This window comes from Strigops habroptila, chromosome 3 (assembly GCF_004027225.2).
Source record: "Strigops habroptila isolate Jane chromosome 3, bStrHab1.2.pri, whole genome shotgun sequence".
Taxonomy (NCBI): Eukaryota; Metazoa; Chordata; class Aves; order Psittaciformes; family Psittacidae; genus Strigops; species Strigops habroptila.
Window position 1 is genome coordinate 45,754,048 of NC_044279.2, and position 18,811 is coordinate 45,772,858.

The 18,811-nt window shown below is 39.4% G+C and overlaps 2 protein-coding genes across 11 annotated transcripts in view; one reads left to right on the plus strand and one right to left on the minus strand.

The window, feature by feature from the left end:
- Window positions 1-487: 487 nt before the first annotated feature.
- On the plus strand, window positions 488-10,450 carry C3H12orf29 (chromosome 3 C12orf29 homolog). 3 transcript variants are annotated; one of them, XM_030480875.1, is made up of 7 exons: window positions 488-640; window positions 2,408-2,525; window positions 3,146-3,241; window positions 6,339-6,455; window positions 6,846-7,040; window positions 8,175-8,344; window positions 9,020-9,095. In XM_030480875.1, the coding sequence occupies exons 1-7, from the start codon at window positions 551-553 to the stop codon at window positions 9,023-9,025; spliced, it is 792 nt and encodes a 263-aa protein (XP_030336735.1). In that variant the 5' UTR covers window positions 488-550; the 3' UTR covers window positions 9,026-9,095. The 3 variants fall into 3 exon arrangements, with proteins under 3 accessions (XP_030336735.1, XP_030336733.1, XP_030336734.1); XM_030480873.1 differs by having other exon boundaries at window positions 489-640; window positions 8,937-10,450; XM_030480874.1 differs by having other exon boundaries at window positions 490-604; window positions 8,937-10,450.
- Window positions 9,867-18,811, minus strand: part of CEP290 (centrosomal protein 290) — a 56,075-nt gene continuing 47,130 nt past the window's right edge. For 4 of the 8 annotated variants that reach the window (XM_030480862.1, XM_030480864.1, XM_030480865.1 and 1 more), the window contains 8 exons: window positions 17,684-17,848; window positions 17,219-17,341; window positions 16,745-16,905; window positions 13,608-13,749; window positions 12,148-12,221; window positions 11,900-12,003; window positions 10,988-11,091; window positions 9,973-10,690 (listed from right to left, as the gene is read on the minus strand). In XM_030480862.1, coding sequence (XP_030336722.1) covers window positions 10,502-10,690; window positions 10,988-11,091; window positions 11,900-12,003; window positions 12,148-12,221; window positions 13,608-13,749; window positions 16,745-16,905; window positions 17,219-17,341; window positions 17,684-17,848 — 1,062 coding nt within the window. In that variant the 3' untranslated portion in view covers window positions 9,973-10,501. Of the gene's footprint in view, window positions 10,691-10,987; window positions 11,092-11,899; window positions 12,004-12,147; window positions 12,222-13,607; window positions 13,750-16,744; window positions 16,906-17,218; window positions 17,342-17,645; window positions 17,849-18,811 lie in introns of those variants that run through there. The other 4 variants (XR_003990739.1, XM_030480866.1, XR_003990740.1 and 1 more) reach the window with 4 other exon arrangements.

The following is an 18,811-nucleotide window of genomic DNA, read 5'->3' on the forward strand; positions in this document are numbered from 1 at the left end:
TGGCTGCGATTGGCAATAAACAGAGAAAAGGATGAGTGATCGCTGCACGTGTCCTTGTGTCGACCCAGGACCCTTTGGTTGTACGTTCTCCCCTCTTCGCAGCTGAGGAGGGCAGTGATAGAGCAGCTTTGGTGGGCACCTGGCGTCCAGGCGGGGTCAACCCGGCAGAGACTCAAGGGTTGTACGCCGAGGCAGAGAGCCTGGATAAGGAAGGAGGCGGCTGTCCTAAGGGAGAGGTCACCACAGCCTGGCGCCTCAGGCCGGCCTCAGCCTCACCCTGGCGGCCGCCCCGGCCCGGCGGGAGCCGCCGCTGTGGAGAGCGGAGCTGCCCGGGGCCTGAGGCTGGGCGGGGCGGCAGAGAGCGGCAGAGCCACCGCGAGGCTGCGGGCCGCTGGAGACAGGCGGCCACGCTCCGCCCCACCGCGCTCAGGGCTGCGCCGCGGCTCCTGGCGGGCGGGAGCGGTAACGGACTCCATTTCCCGTGGCGCCCCGCGGCGCAGGCGCATTGTGGGCTCGGAGCGGGGACGCCGGCGGGAGCGGGGCCGGGGCCATGAGTCGGCGGGGCTCGGTGCAGCGGAAGGTGCCGTGTCTGTTCGTGACCGAGGTGAAGGAGGAGCCGTCGGCCAAGCGGGAGCGGCAGGTGGCCGGGGCGGCACGGGCCTGGGCGTGGGGCGGGCGGTTGGGGCGGCACGGGCCCGGGCGGGCGTCAGGCGGTGGAGGCCCCAGTCCCCGCGGCGGGTCCGGGTCCGGGTCCGAGTCCGGTGCCGGGCCGAGGGGAGTGAGACAGCCGAGTGGTGAGGGGTTCGGCTGCAGGTCTGTGGCGAAATGGACGGTGGCGCGTGCAGGTGCTCACGGAAGTGTTATGTTTGGTTTTTCTAAGCGTCGGGAACAGTCACGGCAAGGAACAAGGCCACTCCAACACGAACAGACTGGGAGTTGTGTAAACTATCGTGCCGTTCCCCTCTGTGAGCTTTGTGGGCAATAAATACGTTTTTCTTTGTTTTTTTCGTTTTGGTTGTGATCCAGGCAGTAACAGAGTTATGAGAGAAGAATTCCTTTGAGGCTGTAAGACGTCGAATATTTAGTAAGGGGAAAGTAATGGATCCCAATCAACGTTATGATTTCCCGAGATGGAAATGGCAGTGTCAGGACAGACTGGGGTGTGATTCACCTCTCTAGCCATATACCTCCAACCTGTCTTCCCTGATTTTTGTAGCAGCACCTACTGCTCTCAGCTGCATGGTGAATTTGTATCCATGCGGGTGACTTTCGCCCCTTAGTATTTGACTTGTGGATGGAAGAACTGAAATGATTGCCAAAACATCAGTAACTAAGTTGTTCAACTCTGAGTAGCAACACCATCATGATAATGGCCATGTAAGCGTCTCTCGCTATACATTTGTTCCTTCATACAGAAGAACCCAACAGGAAATTAGATGTGGAACTGACACATGGTGTGTTTTCTCTTTTTTTTCAAACTGTAGGCAAGAATACCAGAGGGGGTTCTGTTTGCTAGGAAAGAAGGGGGGTGGTGGTCAGAAAACCAATGGGAATTTTTTCTTCCTACCCTGAAAATGTTTCTTTTCATGAAATATTCATAGATGGTTACAAATCTGGTTCCTAAAATAGAATACAGCCATTTTATCCAGCGAAAGCCTGTAGAAGGTTCTCATTTTATGAATTCAGAGTTCTGTTTTGGGACATGCAACTTAAAGGTGTCTGGAGAAAGAGGAGGGAGGGGTGATGATTATGCGGGAACATTTGAATCCAAGCACAGCTAATGACCTATTTACAGTGACACTGTTACAGAACCCCACCTAGAAATGTGGACTAGTTGTGGCTGGCTGTTTGTTTCAGTGACTGAATCACTTGCGTCTTTGCTCTTTTGAAGTGGAAGACTGTTTAGTTGGCATCTCTGATACCAGGTATTTAACACCAGGATGCTTTTGCTACCTTGTGTGGCACCGGCCTGTGTATTTCATGGCATAAAATGGTGCTATTGGCTTTCAGCTCCAAACTGAGAGCTCGGAGCAGCTCATCAGGATGAATTTCTGTTGCCTTTGTCATACAGGAAGGCCCATCTCCAGATATTGCGGTGCTGGACTGGAACCTTTCTAGTGTATATGCACTACTTGAAGTGTGTAAAAAGGCAAAATTATCTTTAAATGCTAATCAAGAGTGGAAAAGGCAGAGAGAGTTTGCAAAGGGATTGTCTTTCTTTTGTCTCAGAGCATTTTCCAAGCTGTCATGTCTTGAAGAAACATTGATGTACTTCGATGGGATTAGAAATCAGGAATAGGATGGGTAGGGCTGGGCTTACAGATTCCAGTTATTGAGAGCAGGAATCCTCATGAGAAGGCGGCAGTAATCTAGCCACGAGGGTTTAAAATACCTGTCTTTTTTTCAGCCCTTTAAAGTTTTGGCAACTGAAACTATAACTGCAAAGGCGATAGAGGCAGATATATACAGTGCAGTTCCTACTGAAAAGGTGGATGGAACCTGCTGTTATGTAACTACTTACAAAGGTAATGTGACAGATCCATGTGCAGTTTTCTCATGCTGAGTAGAAACCTTGTTTTATGTAGTTTTTGCTTTTGTTGTGAGATTTATTGGATTACAGCTTTTGCAAATGTGCCTGGCATTGAAGATCTTGACCATGTGGTAATAGTTATTGTGACCATAGGAGGTGTTTATAAGGTTGTTATAGATTGTACTCTGTCAAATACATGCACTATGATTTAAGTGAACATGCTAATCAAGGAACTTGTCCGGGTTTAATATTTCCTGCTAGTAAGTCTTCCTTGCCCACTAGAACTTGTATAAAGGGTGTCCAGTTTCCCTGGGGAGGCTTAAAAGAAGTATGGAAGCTGGGAGGAAATGAGAAGACTGGTTCATTGCATCACTGGGGTTCTTGCCTTTACCTTCTTGTAGGGAAACTTAGTATTACACTAAGCAAGATTCTACAAATAGGTTTTTAGATTCAGGTAGTCTAATTAATGTATGAATTTATGTAATGTCTTTGGCTGTAAAATTTCTCTTGTTGCAAATGAGGATTCATATCTTGTCTTTTATGTAGTTGATTTCAGCAGTCTGCAGATATGGTCACCTCAGTAAACTGCTGGTTTTCTTTCTCTGGAAACTCTAGGGCAACCCTATCTATGGGCTAGGCTGGATCGTAAACCTAACAAACAAGCTGAGAAAAAGTTTAAACGATTCTTGTATTCATTGGAAGATTGCAAAGGTTAGTGAAGATTTCTTACTTCCCCCCCCCAATGTAAGTTAATCTAGTTTGAAAAACAGCTCTCATCTGATGCAGGAAATGTCAGTGATCATACTCGAATTTTTTTTATGTCACTCTTCACTTCAAGAAAACTTTAAACAGACTAATTTAAACTTCCCCAATAGAGTCGATTGGGGTAGGAGATACCAAAAGCAGTGCAGTAGGTAAGATAGGGGCTGGCATGGTATTGCCAGTGGGTGGCAATGCCTGTGGGAACATTTAGGGGTCTCCTGGGAGCATGGAGAGCTCAGGACCATATCTGAAATTCTTGTACACCAGTGCATGCAGTATGAGAAACAAACAGCATGACTTGGAAGCATTGGTTAGCTCTCAGAGCTATGATATCATTGATATTATTGAGACTTGGTGGAATGAGTGGCATGATTCGAGTGCTGGGAGGGAGGGCTACAAGCTGTTCAGGAGGGATAGAGAGGGCAGGTGAGGTGGAGGTGTTGCACTGTACATAAGGGAAAGGTTTGACTGTGCAATCCTTACAGTTAGTAGGTGGTGCAGTTGAGGAGTAGGGGAATGGAAAACAAAGGAGAGGTTGTAGAGGTGTGTCTACTTCCAATAGCCCAGCCAGGATGCAAGCAGCAATAAGTTATTCCATAGGCAACTGGGAGATGTTTCTGGACCGGTAGCCCATGTCCTTGTGGGAGATTGCAACTTCCCAGACATCAACTGGGAATATCATACTGCTGTGATGAGAAGGTCTTGGAAATTCTTGAAGTTTGTAGGAGATAAACTTCTTGTCACAGGCACTCAGTGAGCCAACTAGGAAAGATGCCCTCCTAGACTTGCTGTTTGTGAATAGAGGAGGACTCGTGGGGGGGGACATGGTGGTAGGTGGCTTGGCCACAGTGATCATGTAATGGTTGAGTTTAAAATTTTCAGGGCAGTAAGAAAAAAGGACAGCAGAGTTGCTACTGGACTTTAGGAGAGCAAACTTTGAGCTACTCAGGGAGTTATTTAGCAGAGTACCCTGGGAATCTGTTTTTGAAGGATTAGGAGTCCAGAAGTGCTGATCAGTCTATAAGATCCACCTTTTAGAAGCACAGGAGCAGGTAATTCCACTGTGTTGTAAGTTAAGCAAGGGGGGCAGAAGACCAGCTTGGCTGAACAGGGAACATGTTGTGGAGCTCAAGAGGAAAAAGAAGTCCTATGATCTCTGGAAGCAAGGTCAAGCTTTGCTGGAATATTAGAGAGACATGGTTCATATATGCAGGGAAAAGACATGAAGGGCCAAAGTTCCATTAGAGTTGAAACTGGCCATTGTTGTTTCAGATAACAAAAAGGGCTTTTTTATGTATGTTAGTAGCAAGAGGAGGTCTAAAGAAAACATTGGGCCAATACTTGTTGAAGATGGTCTTCTGACTAATAGGGATGAAGAAAAAGCAGAGGTATTCAATGCAGGTTTTGCTTCAGTCTTTAATAATACTGATAGACCTTGGACTGCTTGGTCCTCTCAGTCAGAATGTCTTGCCATGTGGGGATGCTGAAATTGTAGGGGACCAGCTGTATCAGCTGGATGTTCACAAGTCCACAGGGTCTGATGGGATGCATCCCATCAGGTGAAGGAGCTAGGGGATGTTACGCAGGACCCCTCTTGATCATCTGCCAAAAAGGTCTTGGGAGTTGGGAAGTCCCCACTGACTGGAATCTAGCCAATGTTATTCCAATCTACAAAAAGGGCATGAGGGAAGACCCAGGGAACTACAGACCTGTTAGTCTAATATTGGTTGCAGGAAAAAATATGGAGAAGGTTATACTTGGCTCTGTTGAAAATCATTTAAAGAGTAATGCAGTCATCTGGCGCAGTCACATGGGTTTACAAAGGGAAAGTCCTGTTTAACTAATTTGGTATCCTTCTATGATAAGCTCACTTGCCTACTGCATGAAGGAAAGGTGGTGGATGTAGTTTTTCCGGACTTTAGTAAGGCTTTTGATACTGTCCCTCAAAGCATCTTTCTGAGTAGGTTGTTCAATGGTGGGGGCTAAGAAGGTTCACAGTGTGCTGGGTGAAGAACTAGCTGAAGGGCAGAGCTCCAAGGATGGTAGTGAATGGGGCTGCATCTGGCTGGTGACTGGTCACCAGTGGTGGTCCTCAGGGCTCAATTCTAGGGCCAGTTCTGGTTGACAGCAGGCTCAATAGGAGTCAGCAGCATGCCCTGGCAGCCCAGAGGGCAAACCGCATTCTGGGGTGCATCAAACCAGTATAACCAGCCAGTCAAAAGAGGTGATTATCCTGCAGCATTGGTGGAGCCTCACCCTGAGTACTGTGTGCAGTTCTGAGCCCCAGAGTTTGAAGGGCATTAAGGATCTTGAATGCGTTCAGAGGAGGGCAACAAAGCTGGTAATAGGGCTGGAAGGAAGATACTGTGAGGATTTTGGGCTTGTCTAGTTTGCAGAAAAAGAGGCTGAGGGGTGACCTTTTTCTCTCTACAGCTTCCTGAGGAGGGGAAGTGGAGAGGGAGCTGCTGATTTTGTCTCCATGGGATCCAGTGATAGGACCTGTGGGAATGGCTCAAAGCTGTGCCAGGGAGGTTTAGCCGTGAAGAGGCTGTTCTTTACTAGGAGGGTGGTCAAACACTGGAAGAGGCTTCCTAGAGAGGTGGTCGATGTCCCAGGTCTGTTAAAGTTCAAAAGGCATTTTGACAATGCCCTTAACAACAACATGCTTTAAGTTTTGGTCAGCCCTGAATAGGTCGGGCAGTTGGACTAGATGATGATTGTGGGTCCTTTCCAACTGAAATATTCTATTCTGTTCTGTTCTAATTTTTCTTGTTCCAGTTTAAATATAATGTTGGCTATTTAGGTAGCTATTTTTTCATCTTAGTTTTGAACTTTTAAACGTAAAGGTGACTGTACTTCTTTAAACCATCGTAATTGTAGACTGCTTGAGTGTGCCAGATTTTGGTGCTTGTACAAAGTAACTGGAACTACTGTCTGTAAAACAAGGTTTAGAGCAATGGTATTTTAATACTTGCACTGAAAGATGATCAAAACATAAAATGGCTAACAGTTTGCCAAGAACTAAATGTAATATTTATACATCTAGAATTCGTTTGGAACATTGAAGAGGATTTCAAGCCTGTTCCAGATACCTGGATTCCAGCAAAGGACATAGAGTTCTCTAATGGCAGTCCCTTGCCTGATGAAAACGGCCATATGCCAGGTACTTATGATGCAGCATGGGTAAAATGGGTGGGGGAAATCCATTTTTGAAGTGAAACAGGATTAGTTGCAGAGTAAAAAGTAGTAGTTCACATATTCAGAAAAGAATTGGAATGTCATTCATTCACTATCTAGAAAGGCTTTGTTCTTCTGGCACATTGAAAATAACTGCAGTTTGCTGTACAGTCTTACACGGCTTCAGCTGAAGGCATAGTTGTCCCATTTGCATTCCTCTGACATTTCTGAGATATGACAGAGTTTTTCTTGTTACTCTTTCTGTTTGTAGTTAATGGTGTGTTTTGTTGTTTCGGTTTTTCATGCACGTGCAGTTCTACTACGCGTTTGATAACTTCAGGTATTTATTTCGGTAAAGTGAAATGTTTTCTCCTAGGTTGGGTGCCTGTGGAGAAAAATAGTAAGCAGTATTGCTGGCACTCATCTGTTGTAAATTATGAGGCTGAAGTAGCGCTGGTATTGAAACACCATGCTGACCCAGGGCTTCTGGAAATCAGCCCCGTGCCATTATCAGAAATTTTAGAACAAACATTGGAGCTTATTGGGACTAATATTAATGCAAATCCATATGGTAAGTTTGTATGGTCTTTTCTTGAATACTTTTCTATTTAGTGATATTTTTGAGTTAAATTGATGCTTTTTTTTTTTTTTTTTTTTTTTTTTTTTTTAAATTAATAATAAGTTTTTTAAAAAGTTTCAAGGTAGCAATGGAACCTTTTTAGAAAGGAGAGAAAGAGCTGGCCCAAAGAACACTCACCCAAAAATGCTTGCCTCTGAAAGCTGAGTTGTCATGAGACAATTTATGTCTGTTAAACCTCTTTTCACCTGTGTGTTCTTCAGGAGTTACTAGAAGAATGCTTTGAGCCAGTCTTTAGTTGTTTAAAATATTACTATTGAAATACAAAAATATTTTAAGATTGATTGTTAGTGCCTTTTCTTGACTTTTTTTACTTGCTCTTTTGATGCTCTTTAGTCCATTAAAGCAGAAAGTTAATGGGGCTTTTTCTTGAGTACGTAAAGTCATAAGTTGCAATTTTAAAATTATATTATGAATGCTTTTTTAAGGAAAAGTAATTTAAGGTAAATTTTGGTTGTGTCTTCTCCATGAAAACCTTACAACAACAAAAATAGGTATGAGCACAGCTGATTTCTGAGCTTTGCTGTTAGGATAACTTGCAAGGATAGAAAGTTAAAAATAGTAGTACCTGGTCTAAGCATTTTCTCAGTGTGTAAAAGAAATGCAACAGAAAGGTGTAATGGCTGTATTCTTAGATGGAGATTTATGTTGAACAGGCAATGAAGCAACAATGCAATAGTTAACAGCCTGGCTTAAGTATTAATCCATATTCATAAGAAAATATGCCAGATTTTCAGGAACGAAGATATTTGTCCTGTTGATCATGATCTGAAGCGTGAAGAATTTAGTGGCTTTAAGCTTACTGAGGAGGTGACCACAAGGACAAAGCAGACAACTATGAATCTGTCATGGTTTTTTTATATAAATGTTACATGGGGAAGAAACAGCTACATTAGATACTTGAAGTACGTATTTAACTGTTCTCTTAAACAGTTCTCTTAACTGTTGTAGGATCTAATAAAAGTCTACCTTTAATAGTGTTTTTAAGATAGCCATCATAACAAAAGTGAGGAAAATCTTAAGTTAACACACTTAACTAGCAGGAAGCTTTTTTTTCCTCTAACATAGGATTAGGAAGCAAGAAGCAGCCTCTACATCTTCTGGTGCCACATGGAGCATTTGAAATAAAGAATCCGCCTCCTTTGAAACAAAATGACATACTGTCTTGGTTTGAAGGCTGCAGTGAGGGTAAAGTGGAAGGAATTGTGTGGCACTGCAATGATGGGTGTTTAATCAAGGTAAATATATAAGTGGCCATGTGGGAAGCACTGTAGTAATTCATACTACTTCAAGTATTGTGAGGTATTCACTTCTTGTCTCGCTTTCCAAATTCTTTAGTAGTAATGTTCTCCTAGCAAGTCAGATGGCAGTAGAATTAGTCAAGATAGTGAATTGCTACAGTGATAACATACTAAACTTTTTCATTATCTGTTATGCTAATAAAGTAATTGAGAACATAAAATAATATTTTCTTGCCTCTCAGTATAGTAATCACTCAACATTTTAAAGCTTCATTTCTTTATCTTAAAAATTCCTTTCTTGTAATGTTGACTTATAGAACAAGTATTGCTAATAAGAATGTGGGTTTTGATTAATTAGCAAGTTTGTATTATTTCTGAAACTCTGGAGGACACCTTGGTTCTAGTTTGTCTTTTGTGCTTTGCCGTTATTCATGTTACTCAGATAACTACTTAATGGTTCTAAGTGCCCCAGTGCATTGGATCCTAGAATTAGAGCACATGCACGCACACGCGCCCTGCCCCACAAGTTGGGAACTGTTGGGCTACTATCTCAAAACCTCTAAACTGCTCTTATTTCTTTCTCTTTTAGCTCCACCGCCATCATCTTGGCTTATGCTGGCCACTTGCAGAGACATACCTGAATTCTCAGCCTGTTGTAATTTCTTTTAATAGAGCTAAATATGACTGTGACTTTGAACCAAAGAGTTTGTTTCACCATTTTTCAAACTTGGATGGTCAAAGATTTGACAGACTCAAGGATATCAAGTTTGATGCTTGAAATGATTTTTACGAGTTAATTGTATGCGCTGCATTCCTTTTACTTGTGTCTACCACAGAACTCTTTACAAATAATCTCCTATCTCAGGCAACAGCCTAGGTACTGTACAATATTAAGTTTTTCCTAAATGACTGATTTTATGTAACGAGAGATCCAACATCCAGAGCAGAGATCTAGCTTTTAGCATGTTCATTTTCAGTTTGGAAAAATCCTTAACTTTTGAATCCGTTTCTGGAAACTGTTATAATTAAGTGCAAGCAGCATGCTGTCTAACACTGGCTGGTCCTAATAACTTCGCTAATGAGTGCAATCAATTGTAAAAGTTCCCTAGGTTGCACTTCTATAAATATTATGATGACACTGTTGTATGTAGGATCTTGTTGTTTCTTAACAGTAAAGGATGTATTTCAGGTGAGACCATAAAATTGCCTTTTTTTGTTTTTTTCTAAGTTGTAACAATTTCTTTTGGGGGAAAACTTTTCACTGGTATTATTTAACTGGTAAGCTGCAGCATTATACTGTTACTCAAAAACCTCCTTAAGCTATATGCTACAGGTACTTCCACTATTTTGAGACAAAAAGAGTAAAAGTAAGTATACTAGTTCTATTTTGGAGATCCTTAGTAATTTGAGATATGACTTGGCTTAACAATACCTATTTTCAGCCTGCATCTCAATTAGGAAACTTCATCAAGGGCATATTAAGTAAGAGGGCATATAAGTAATAAAGTGTGAGACTCCATGATCGTTTTGAGTTGGCTTTATTTTATCTATGCTATAAAAGTATACATCCAGCTATATAAAATATACAAAATGAAAAATTATTTAAATACCAAAACACCATTAGATTGGTTGAAATACTACTGTAACTTTATTTTCAATTCTTTGTTCTTGGATTTTCTAAAATTGAGGTAAAAATAATCAGGGATGTAAGAACAGACATCCAGCACACTGACCTTGAGTCCACAGTTAAGAAGTATGATAGCACGAGAGAGCAGGAATGAATTACATGTTTTTATTTATCTGGAACTTGGCATACTTAGCACATTTTAAGAGTTTCTTGACTTATAGGATAAGTCCAAGGTTTCAACTTCACCTGACCACCTGTGTATTACCCCAGTTACTGTTCTGAATTAACATCTAGTACTGCAAAGGGGTTGGGAGAGGTAAAACTCATTTTTGACTGGTGTATATAAATACTGACCATAATCTGTTGACTAATCCAATTCTGTGCTCTTTGGTACATGCCAAACTATTGTAACTTTAATAGACTTGTATTATTCCAAGATAAAAACCAGACAAAATAAATCAGTATTATGTAACTAACTGCCCTGGAACTTATTTACTGTATCAATACCGAAGACACTAAACACTAGCTTAATCAACAGAAACATTGCCTGGACTATCCCTTTGGATGCCAAACTCTTCAGAAAGCTGCTTTAGTTTCTCTTCTAAGATAATATTTTTTTTAACTTCTTCATTGTAGTTATATTTCAGATCTTCAATTTCTTCAAAAAAGGAAGGGCCACAGTTTTCTAGTTCTCTTCTCAGCTTTTTTGTTTCTTCCTATTAAAAAGAATGAAGGAATACCATCTTTATCCAGAACTTGGGAAATACATGTCAACAATAGCTTTTTTTTTTTTTTTCTTAAGTGGTAAATGGTGAGATAATAATAAGCATGTTCTCTAGAGACACAAACATCTGCCCATGAACAGCACATTCACTAAAATCAAAATGGGCTTCATAAACATAATGCTCAGAAATTGACTTTGCTATTAAATATTAGTTTAGATATTAAACAGCTCCTTCTAGCTAACCATAATTTTGCTCATTGCCTTGCTCAGGATGATCCTTGCAACTCACCCTTAATTGCTGTTTTTCCAACTCAGAGGCTTTTAACTGTGTCTGGAGGTCAGCTACTTCCCTTAACCTGTCGTTTTTATCCTTCTCTAAAATATCATTATGTCCTGCAAAAATAATGGTAATTTGTTACAAAATTTAAGGTAATGAAAACGAATGACATGAATAATCTTGTCACAGTAATTCTGCATCCCCTGAAAGCTGGAGCAGTTTGTAACAGTGTGTAAACCCAATGGGGATCAACAACCACCAAAAATTCAAGTCACCTGGGCTTTTCTTTAGTTCTTGTACAAAGTAAGTGAATATATACATATAGTAAATGTCCTGCATTCAGTTTCTCTGAATTAAATGCAGGAAATTTGATAATAACATAGTGTAAGGATCTTGTTAACTGTATTCATAATTTCAGGAGGGTTAATTTTTATTTCTTTTCCCAGTCATACAGCAATGTGCTGCTCTGCAGTGCTCTGCTTTTCCCATGGGAGTCTTAAATTATTCACAGAGCTGGTATTTGGGGATAGATGCTCATTCTCTGGCAGCTTGGAATCCAAGGCAAAAGGGGTAGGCAAGACGATTTCAGTGAATGACTGGCATCTTACAAGCAGTCTTTTGAGGTTTATAAAGCAAATCAATGAAGTACACATCCTCTCGGAAAGGGAAGTCTGACAAGTATTATAGCCTCTTGTTCAAAATAGTAAAAATCTCCAGAATTAATTAACACTTCTCTATAAAAACCTTGTGTTAGTAACTCAAAAATCCAAGACCATAGTCTGCTCCAGTATACACTACTCTGGAATTAATAGAATTCAAATAATTCGTTAGATTTATTATCATTTTGCACATACATTTTAAGTAAAAATAGTTTTAGGCCCCAAATACAGGAAGATCATCATTTTAGGTATTGAAAATGATTACCAGCTGCAGGAACTTCACTTGTACATGTGTGCATGTGGTGCTTATAATCCTCCACCTGGTGAGCTAGTTCTGCTTTGTCTTTCTCTAATCGGTTATTAGTTAATCTGGAATATAAAACAATTTTTTAAAAAACTATTAAAATATTTTAGAATAAAAATCATGTAACTAAAAATCACAATGACCATTTCCTGATTATTCTCATTTCATCTATATTGGATGAGTTATTTAGTTATTTAAAAGTACATTACCTTAAAAGCTGAAGCTCCCTGAAAAGGCTTTGCTCTGTCCTTGCACTTTCAGGAAACTGTTTGAGAAGCTCAATCTTAAAAGAAAAATTAAGAAAGTTTTACTCCTGAAACAGCATCCACAGACAGTGCAGTTCAGATGGAGTTCTTTGGTACAGGTTAAAAAAAATGAATGAAAATAGTACTAAGATTGTAACCAAGTACTAGATTATCACAGTGTTCATCTACTGACAGTTTTCACAAACCTAATTACCTACACATAATTAGGTTTGTGGAAATAAATAATCCTCTACAAGTGCCTTTGAGTAGAGGATGCAGGAGCAAAAAAATCAATGTTTTCAATATAAGACTATATATTTGAATGCAGTGACAATTTATGAACTCTCCTAAGACTACTGTTAGTGATAGTCTTTCTTTTGTTCTGTTACTAATTAAAATGGGAAGGATTTGAGTTTTTTCCCCCACAATCAATCTCTTGTTTCTTTGTAATGTAGTTACCTGTGACCACATCCCTTCATCAGTATTTAAGACACAAAAGACACTGGGAAGTGTGTTGCTCCAGAGTAGTATCCCATAATGAAATAATTTTATCTCTGTGTTAATTTTGCTGCTGGTGTACACTTCCCTTTAATAATACTGACTTCAGAAAAGGGAAAATAAGCACAAATTAACAAATTAATTGTTTTATAGGACTCAATTCCAAGTTCTATTTATTGAACACACTTATTTGCCTACATAAAATATGACTTCCTACATTGAAAGTTATGTGTTTGATAACCTTACACCGAGAATGGCCAGTACAAGATGCCTGGGGAAGAAAACCGTGCACATATTAAATAAATGAGAAGATGGAAGCTAATCTAGGTGGATAGTCTTAGGGCTACATCTGCAGAGTACTTAAAGGCCAAAATTCAATACATCTTTTCAAAGGTACCAGAGTTTAAAATTCATCACCTTTTCCATGTGTGAAATAATATTTGTAAGACTTACTAGGGACTGCATATTCAGAGGCCATATTGGAAATAGGCATGAAGATCCCCTTTAGGAGGGCAGAGTTAATCAATCCTCCCAAAAAAGACCTGGAAGGAAGAGGGAAGTTCCTGCAGCAAACTCACTCTGCGGAACAAGCTAAAAAGTTTTTATTATTTGAAGCATCTGTACCGACAGACTTTCATGTGATCAATGAAACTATAATAATAAAAAAAACCTATGGAAGAATAAAAAAAAAAAAAAAAAAAAAAATCCCCTAAAACTGCAAGTCAAAAATATATATCGATAATCTGTGGTAAACCTCATTAATGGCTAAAACACATAAATGTACAATTACAGCAACTAGGACTGCAAAAAGCCCAACATAAAAACATGGATTAGAGAAAAAAAGTGAACTCTGCCAATACAGATATTAGAAAGAAATTAATATTAAGCAATCTATTTTCAGAGTCATCTGGCTAAATTTTACTCACTTGTTCTTTTAGATCTTGTAAGTTTTTATCAGCATTCTGTTCGCGTTCTTTTGCTTCCTGGAGCAGCCGTTTAAGGTCAGTAATGCTTTGGGTTTTTTTAGCAATATCCATTTCCATTTCCTTTATCTTAGCTTCGTGCATCCTGGTGGTATTTTTATTTAGAAAAAGAGAAGAGCAAAAGCTAATACTTTTAGAGCAACAGAGATTAAAATACCTGCAGGAGATTAAATGCCATAAAATACAACCTAAAATATGTTTGAGGCATTGGTCTTGAAATAATCACTGGTCTTAAAAATAAGTGAGCTGAAAGAAGCATAAAGAAAAATACATTTTTCATCTTAGAATAAAGGCTTTTCCAAATGTTACACCTTTGTGGATCTTACTTTGTGTCTACACTTTATTAAAGGGGGACTGGGATCTTTTTATTATATTACAAGTAAACCCCAAACTACCTCCTGCTAAAAACATGCACATCTCTTATTGATACAGCATGCACATTGGTTGGGTCTTACTTCAGTGTCATACCTTTGACTGTATTTTTTTTATGATTTAATAATATGATTTCTTATGGATTTATTGGGAAATAAATTAATGTACTGAGAAAGGGCTAATATAGATATAGAAGATGAAGACTCCAAAGACAAAAGCATTCTGAAAAAAATTCCATTTACCCTGGAGTAACAGCAGTTGGAGGAGGATTTTGTTTTGCTTTGAGCCATACAAGGCTACAAAAAGGTTTTTGCAGAATCATTGGAATTTGGCTGGAAGGTATCTCTGGAGATCACATAGTCCAATCTCTTGTCTGAAGTGGGTTTTCGGATAGCAATATGATCTACATCTTGCTACCTGCCAAAGAGCCTTTCAGAGGATCACTTGGATGACCCCCCTGTCTGCCCTATCAAACACTTTCTACTACTTTGGAAGATTTGCTGGTGAGGTGGACTGCGTGTTGAAGTGCCCTAGTGATCTCCTTTAGGTTAGTGATGTCTTAACCTCAGTCACTTACTTTAAAATTATCTTAAAGTAAACACAAATAGAAGTTTATTCACACCACTTGAAATAGACAAGTAAATTAAGCACAACCATTTTGATTTTATATCTATCTACCTATCCACAACAATGTATCTATATCAACTAAACAGAACTAAGTGGAAATGTTTTTCAAAGAGGTGAAGAACTAAAAGAAAAACTTATGTTCAAACTACTGAGCTGATATGCTAGGTGTTAAGGGCCTACCATCTTCATTGCATATTCCTGTCTTCCTCCTCCAGTGGCTGGCAACCAGTTTTGCCTTCCTTCCTTGTGCTAAATATGGCTGTCACTGACCTTGCAGAGAGACATTTTACCTCACTACATGGTTAGGGGGAAGGTTAAAAAAAGGAACAGCTTTCTGAAGTCTCAGTGAAGCGAAAGGGCTCAGCAGTATGGCAGAGAAGCACTAGATCTTCTGCAAGGGATCCTGTGGGAGTACAAGACTGGGCATCAGCAGAAAGATTGTTAACAGTGGTCTGACCTAGGACGAAATCAGACAAGCCTCTCTCCTGCCCAGCTGATTTTCTGCTCTAATAATGTACCTGTCAGAGGTTCTGGTTTTGTAGATAACTTCCACTTCTGTTTACAACTATTAGAGAGTACTTTTGCAACATGTCATCTTATGTCATCCTGAGGCCATCCAGGAGTCAATGACTAAGTATTTCTTTCCCCCAGATTTGCTCTCTTCTATCCTTATGCAGGATGCAGGGTGTTTATTTCTTTTAATAGTGTATGCATTGTCTTGTTTTCTTGTCCTTTTCTGAGTTACAGCAGTACAAGAGATAATACCCAGTTAAAAATTCTTGCCTCAAGGGGGGTAAAATTCTCCTTCATCATCCACTTTGATGAATCACAGATGTATTTCCCGTGAATATATTTTCTATCTCTCTTCATATTCTATATCACTCTAGCGTGACATATAACTAGCATCTTTGTGTGCAGCTCATTACCAAAACCAGGTGTTAACAGTAATGGTTTGGGGGTGATTGTTTGCCAAAATCATTTTTCTAAGCAAAGCACAAACCACAGAATTAACAGCTTGCTTCTAGCAAAGGAATGTATGCCATTAAAGTTGTGCAGGCTGTAGAGTTAAGGTCTTCAGCCTGTATAGAAGGTTGTTGTAGAAAAAGCAACTGAACTAGTCGTGGAAGTACAGACAAGTGAAAAAAAAAAAAACCAAAACTAAAACAAACGTGTGTCTAGGTTGTAAAGAAGAAATTGGCATCATAAACCAGTTTTCTTTATTTTGTTCCACACTGAGTGATGAAAGTGATACTTTTAAAACAATTGATAGGTAACTTGCAGATAACTTATTGGTAGTTATAGACGTTTACTATTACTACCAAACAAAAAATGATTTTTTTATGCTGATTTCAAAATCTGAGTTTCATCTAAAAATCTGGAAATGGCGATTCTCACACTTCATGTAATATATTGAAAAAGATAATCCAGTGCCAGTCTGCGAGTTATTCTCCCTTCTTCTACAGTTCTCCCTTCTTCTACAGATAATAGAACCAGCTGGCTGACTGCAATTAGCTTTCAGGGCCTTCAGAACACACGCAAGGGAGCGTCAACTATGCCTACATGCCCCAAGGAATATAGAAATCCAGTGTGTTTCCTAACACAACCTCTTCACATTCACATGGTTAAACCTACGTTCAAATCCAGCCAAGATGGAAAACGCAGGTTCCTGGCTTACAGTTTTTGTTTCAGGTTATGATCCACGTGCTAAGGTACTGAAATACTTTCTAAGCTCAGCAAAAACGCTGACATTCCACAAGCCACAAATACAATACATTTAAGCAGCAAGGAACACAAAATACTTCCTTTACCAAAACTATCCACAAGCCTATAGATAATCTGAAGAAGGGAGATAAGTAACTGGCTACTGTATAGAAGCAGCTGACAAGGCCAGTATTTAAGGACCCTAGATCTCTGCTGGACCTTTATACTGATTCTACGTACTGTTACATAATCAGAAAATAAAATATGGATAAATCAAACTATCTTCAAAAGAGGACAGAAGAAGTATGAAAATTCAAGCCTAATTTGTTTGCTAGTATTTTAAGAGAAATTATCTTCCTTACTTCATTCTCAATTCCTACCTTGTTACAATGGACTTCCAGCTTTTGCTATCAGCTTCATCAATTTGGCTCTCAGCCAAATTTAGCCTCTTAATGGTTTCCTCCAGCTGTACTGTTAACTTCTCATTTAATATCTCCAAGTTATTCTTTGCTATTCGTAGCTTCTCTCCATTGTCAACTTCCTATTGTTCAATAAAAACAAAGGTTTATGGAATACTTGACCTAACGAAGCTCAGGATTATCTGAAATGATGGTGAGATAGGGTCAGTGCTGATTTAGAGGAAAACTGCCTCCAAGATCACTACTGCTGTAACTTCCAAATTCTGTCTTGAGCTGCTCCTTGGATGTCTCCTCTCCACATATAATTAAAAATTCTATCATAGCAATATCAGTTCTTAGAAAAGTGTCCATTCCATATCAGCCATTAAAAAAAAATATACACTTACCACAACCAGTAACTAATGGAAATCAAGGCATGCATTACAATGATCATACCTTTTTCAGTTCTTTACGCAGCCTCTCATTTTCAGTAATGACTTTTTCCATTCCTTTGGTTTTAGATTCGTGACGCATACTCAGCTGGTCCCCCACGTGAAGTTTCATCTTTTCCATTTCAGACTAAATATCAAACAGTTTGTTAAAACACATATACATTGCTTAGTAGAAAATTTCAGATCTCCATTTTTAAAGCATGGCGTAGTTACAGCTACCTAGAACAGCAAACCTCACATTTAATCACGTTTAAATGTATCCTTAAGGTGCAGAGTGCCATTACATAAAACATGCAGTATGTTACACTAAAATGAAGTTCTGCTTTTCTGTTGTACAGGTTTCATATTTGGTTTTTTTAAAACACTTTTCTGCTGATCGATATCAATAACAGGCCTGCTGTTCCCATTTTCCTACTAACTTGCATACTAAACTGCTATATAAATATAGTTGCTGGAGCGATATCAGTACCTTTAGCCTCTCATTTTCCTGTTCAAGACCAAGTAATTTCTCGTTAGAAACCACAGCTGGAGTTTTTTTCAGATCCTCATTTTCTCTTTGGACTCGCTCTACAACCTTTTTCATCAAACCAATTGTTTTTTCCAATTCTGCGACTGTCTTTCCACTCCTACCAGCCTGGGGGGGGGGGGGTGGGGGGAGGGGGGAATTAAAAAAAAAAAAAAATTCAAAGGAAGTAAACAGTTCATCTTAACATTATGAGATATTCCAAATCTTATTTTATCACGTATTTCCCCACTGCAATGTATATTTATAAGAAAGATGTTATATTTTGGTGTGAGTTGAACCCTAAAGTTTCTTGCATACTTAGCTCCCCAAAGTCAACACAGCAGCTCCTTCATCTTCTGTGTTACTCAAGAAAGCTCCAGTTAGTCTCAAAATCTGCTGTACTTTATGAACTAGACTGAAAAATACTAGGAAAATAAATCAAAATACTACTTTATTTTTTAGCTTTCTTGTAGAGCAATTCCCCTCATCCAATGGACCATGGCAATTGCTTGAATGCTAATACCGTCTGAGGGAAAAATTTCTGCTGGATTAAAGTGACAAGAACAACTACATCTTAAAGCATGAGTAAATCTTGCTTTCTCAAGACATATATTCTCCTTGTAGAGTGATAAATAAATATGTGAAGAAAAAAGCTTGTAATTTCTCCATTTTTCTTCTTTCACTACGTTCTTTTATGAGGTAGGAAAGCTGTTAAAAGGTCTTCACATGCATTTATTTTCTCGTCATCTTTGCAGTGACTGTTTTCCTCAGCAATTATAATTTAAAGATGCTGCTGTTTCTTGTTCTGGCCCCAGGTATCTCCTTTTCTTTCTACAGAGTTACAGAGCACAGTATTGTGGAAACCGGGGAGGATTTTCTCCCTGGAGTAAAACATATACAGCAATGAAATTTTGGAAGTAGAAATGAGGACCTATTCTTTCTTCTCTAAAATAATTGGAGAGATTAGGAGGGTTGTGTTGGAACACAGCAGAGTTAAAGAAAAACCTCTGTCAGATCTTGGTGCCTGAAAAGGAGGAACATTAAGAATTTGCTGCCTCCTCAGACCCTTTGCATGAAACAATTTTATAAACT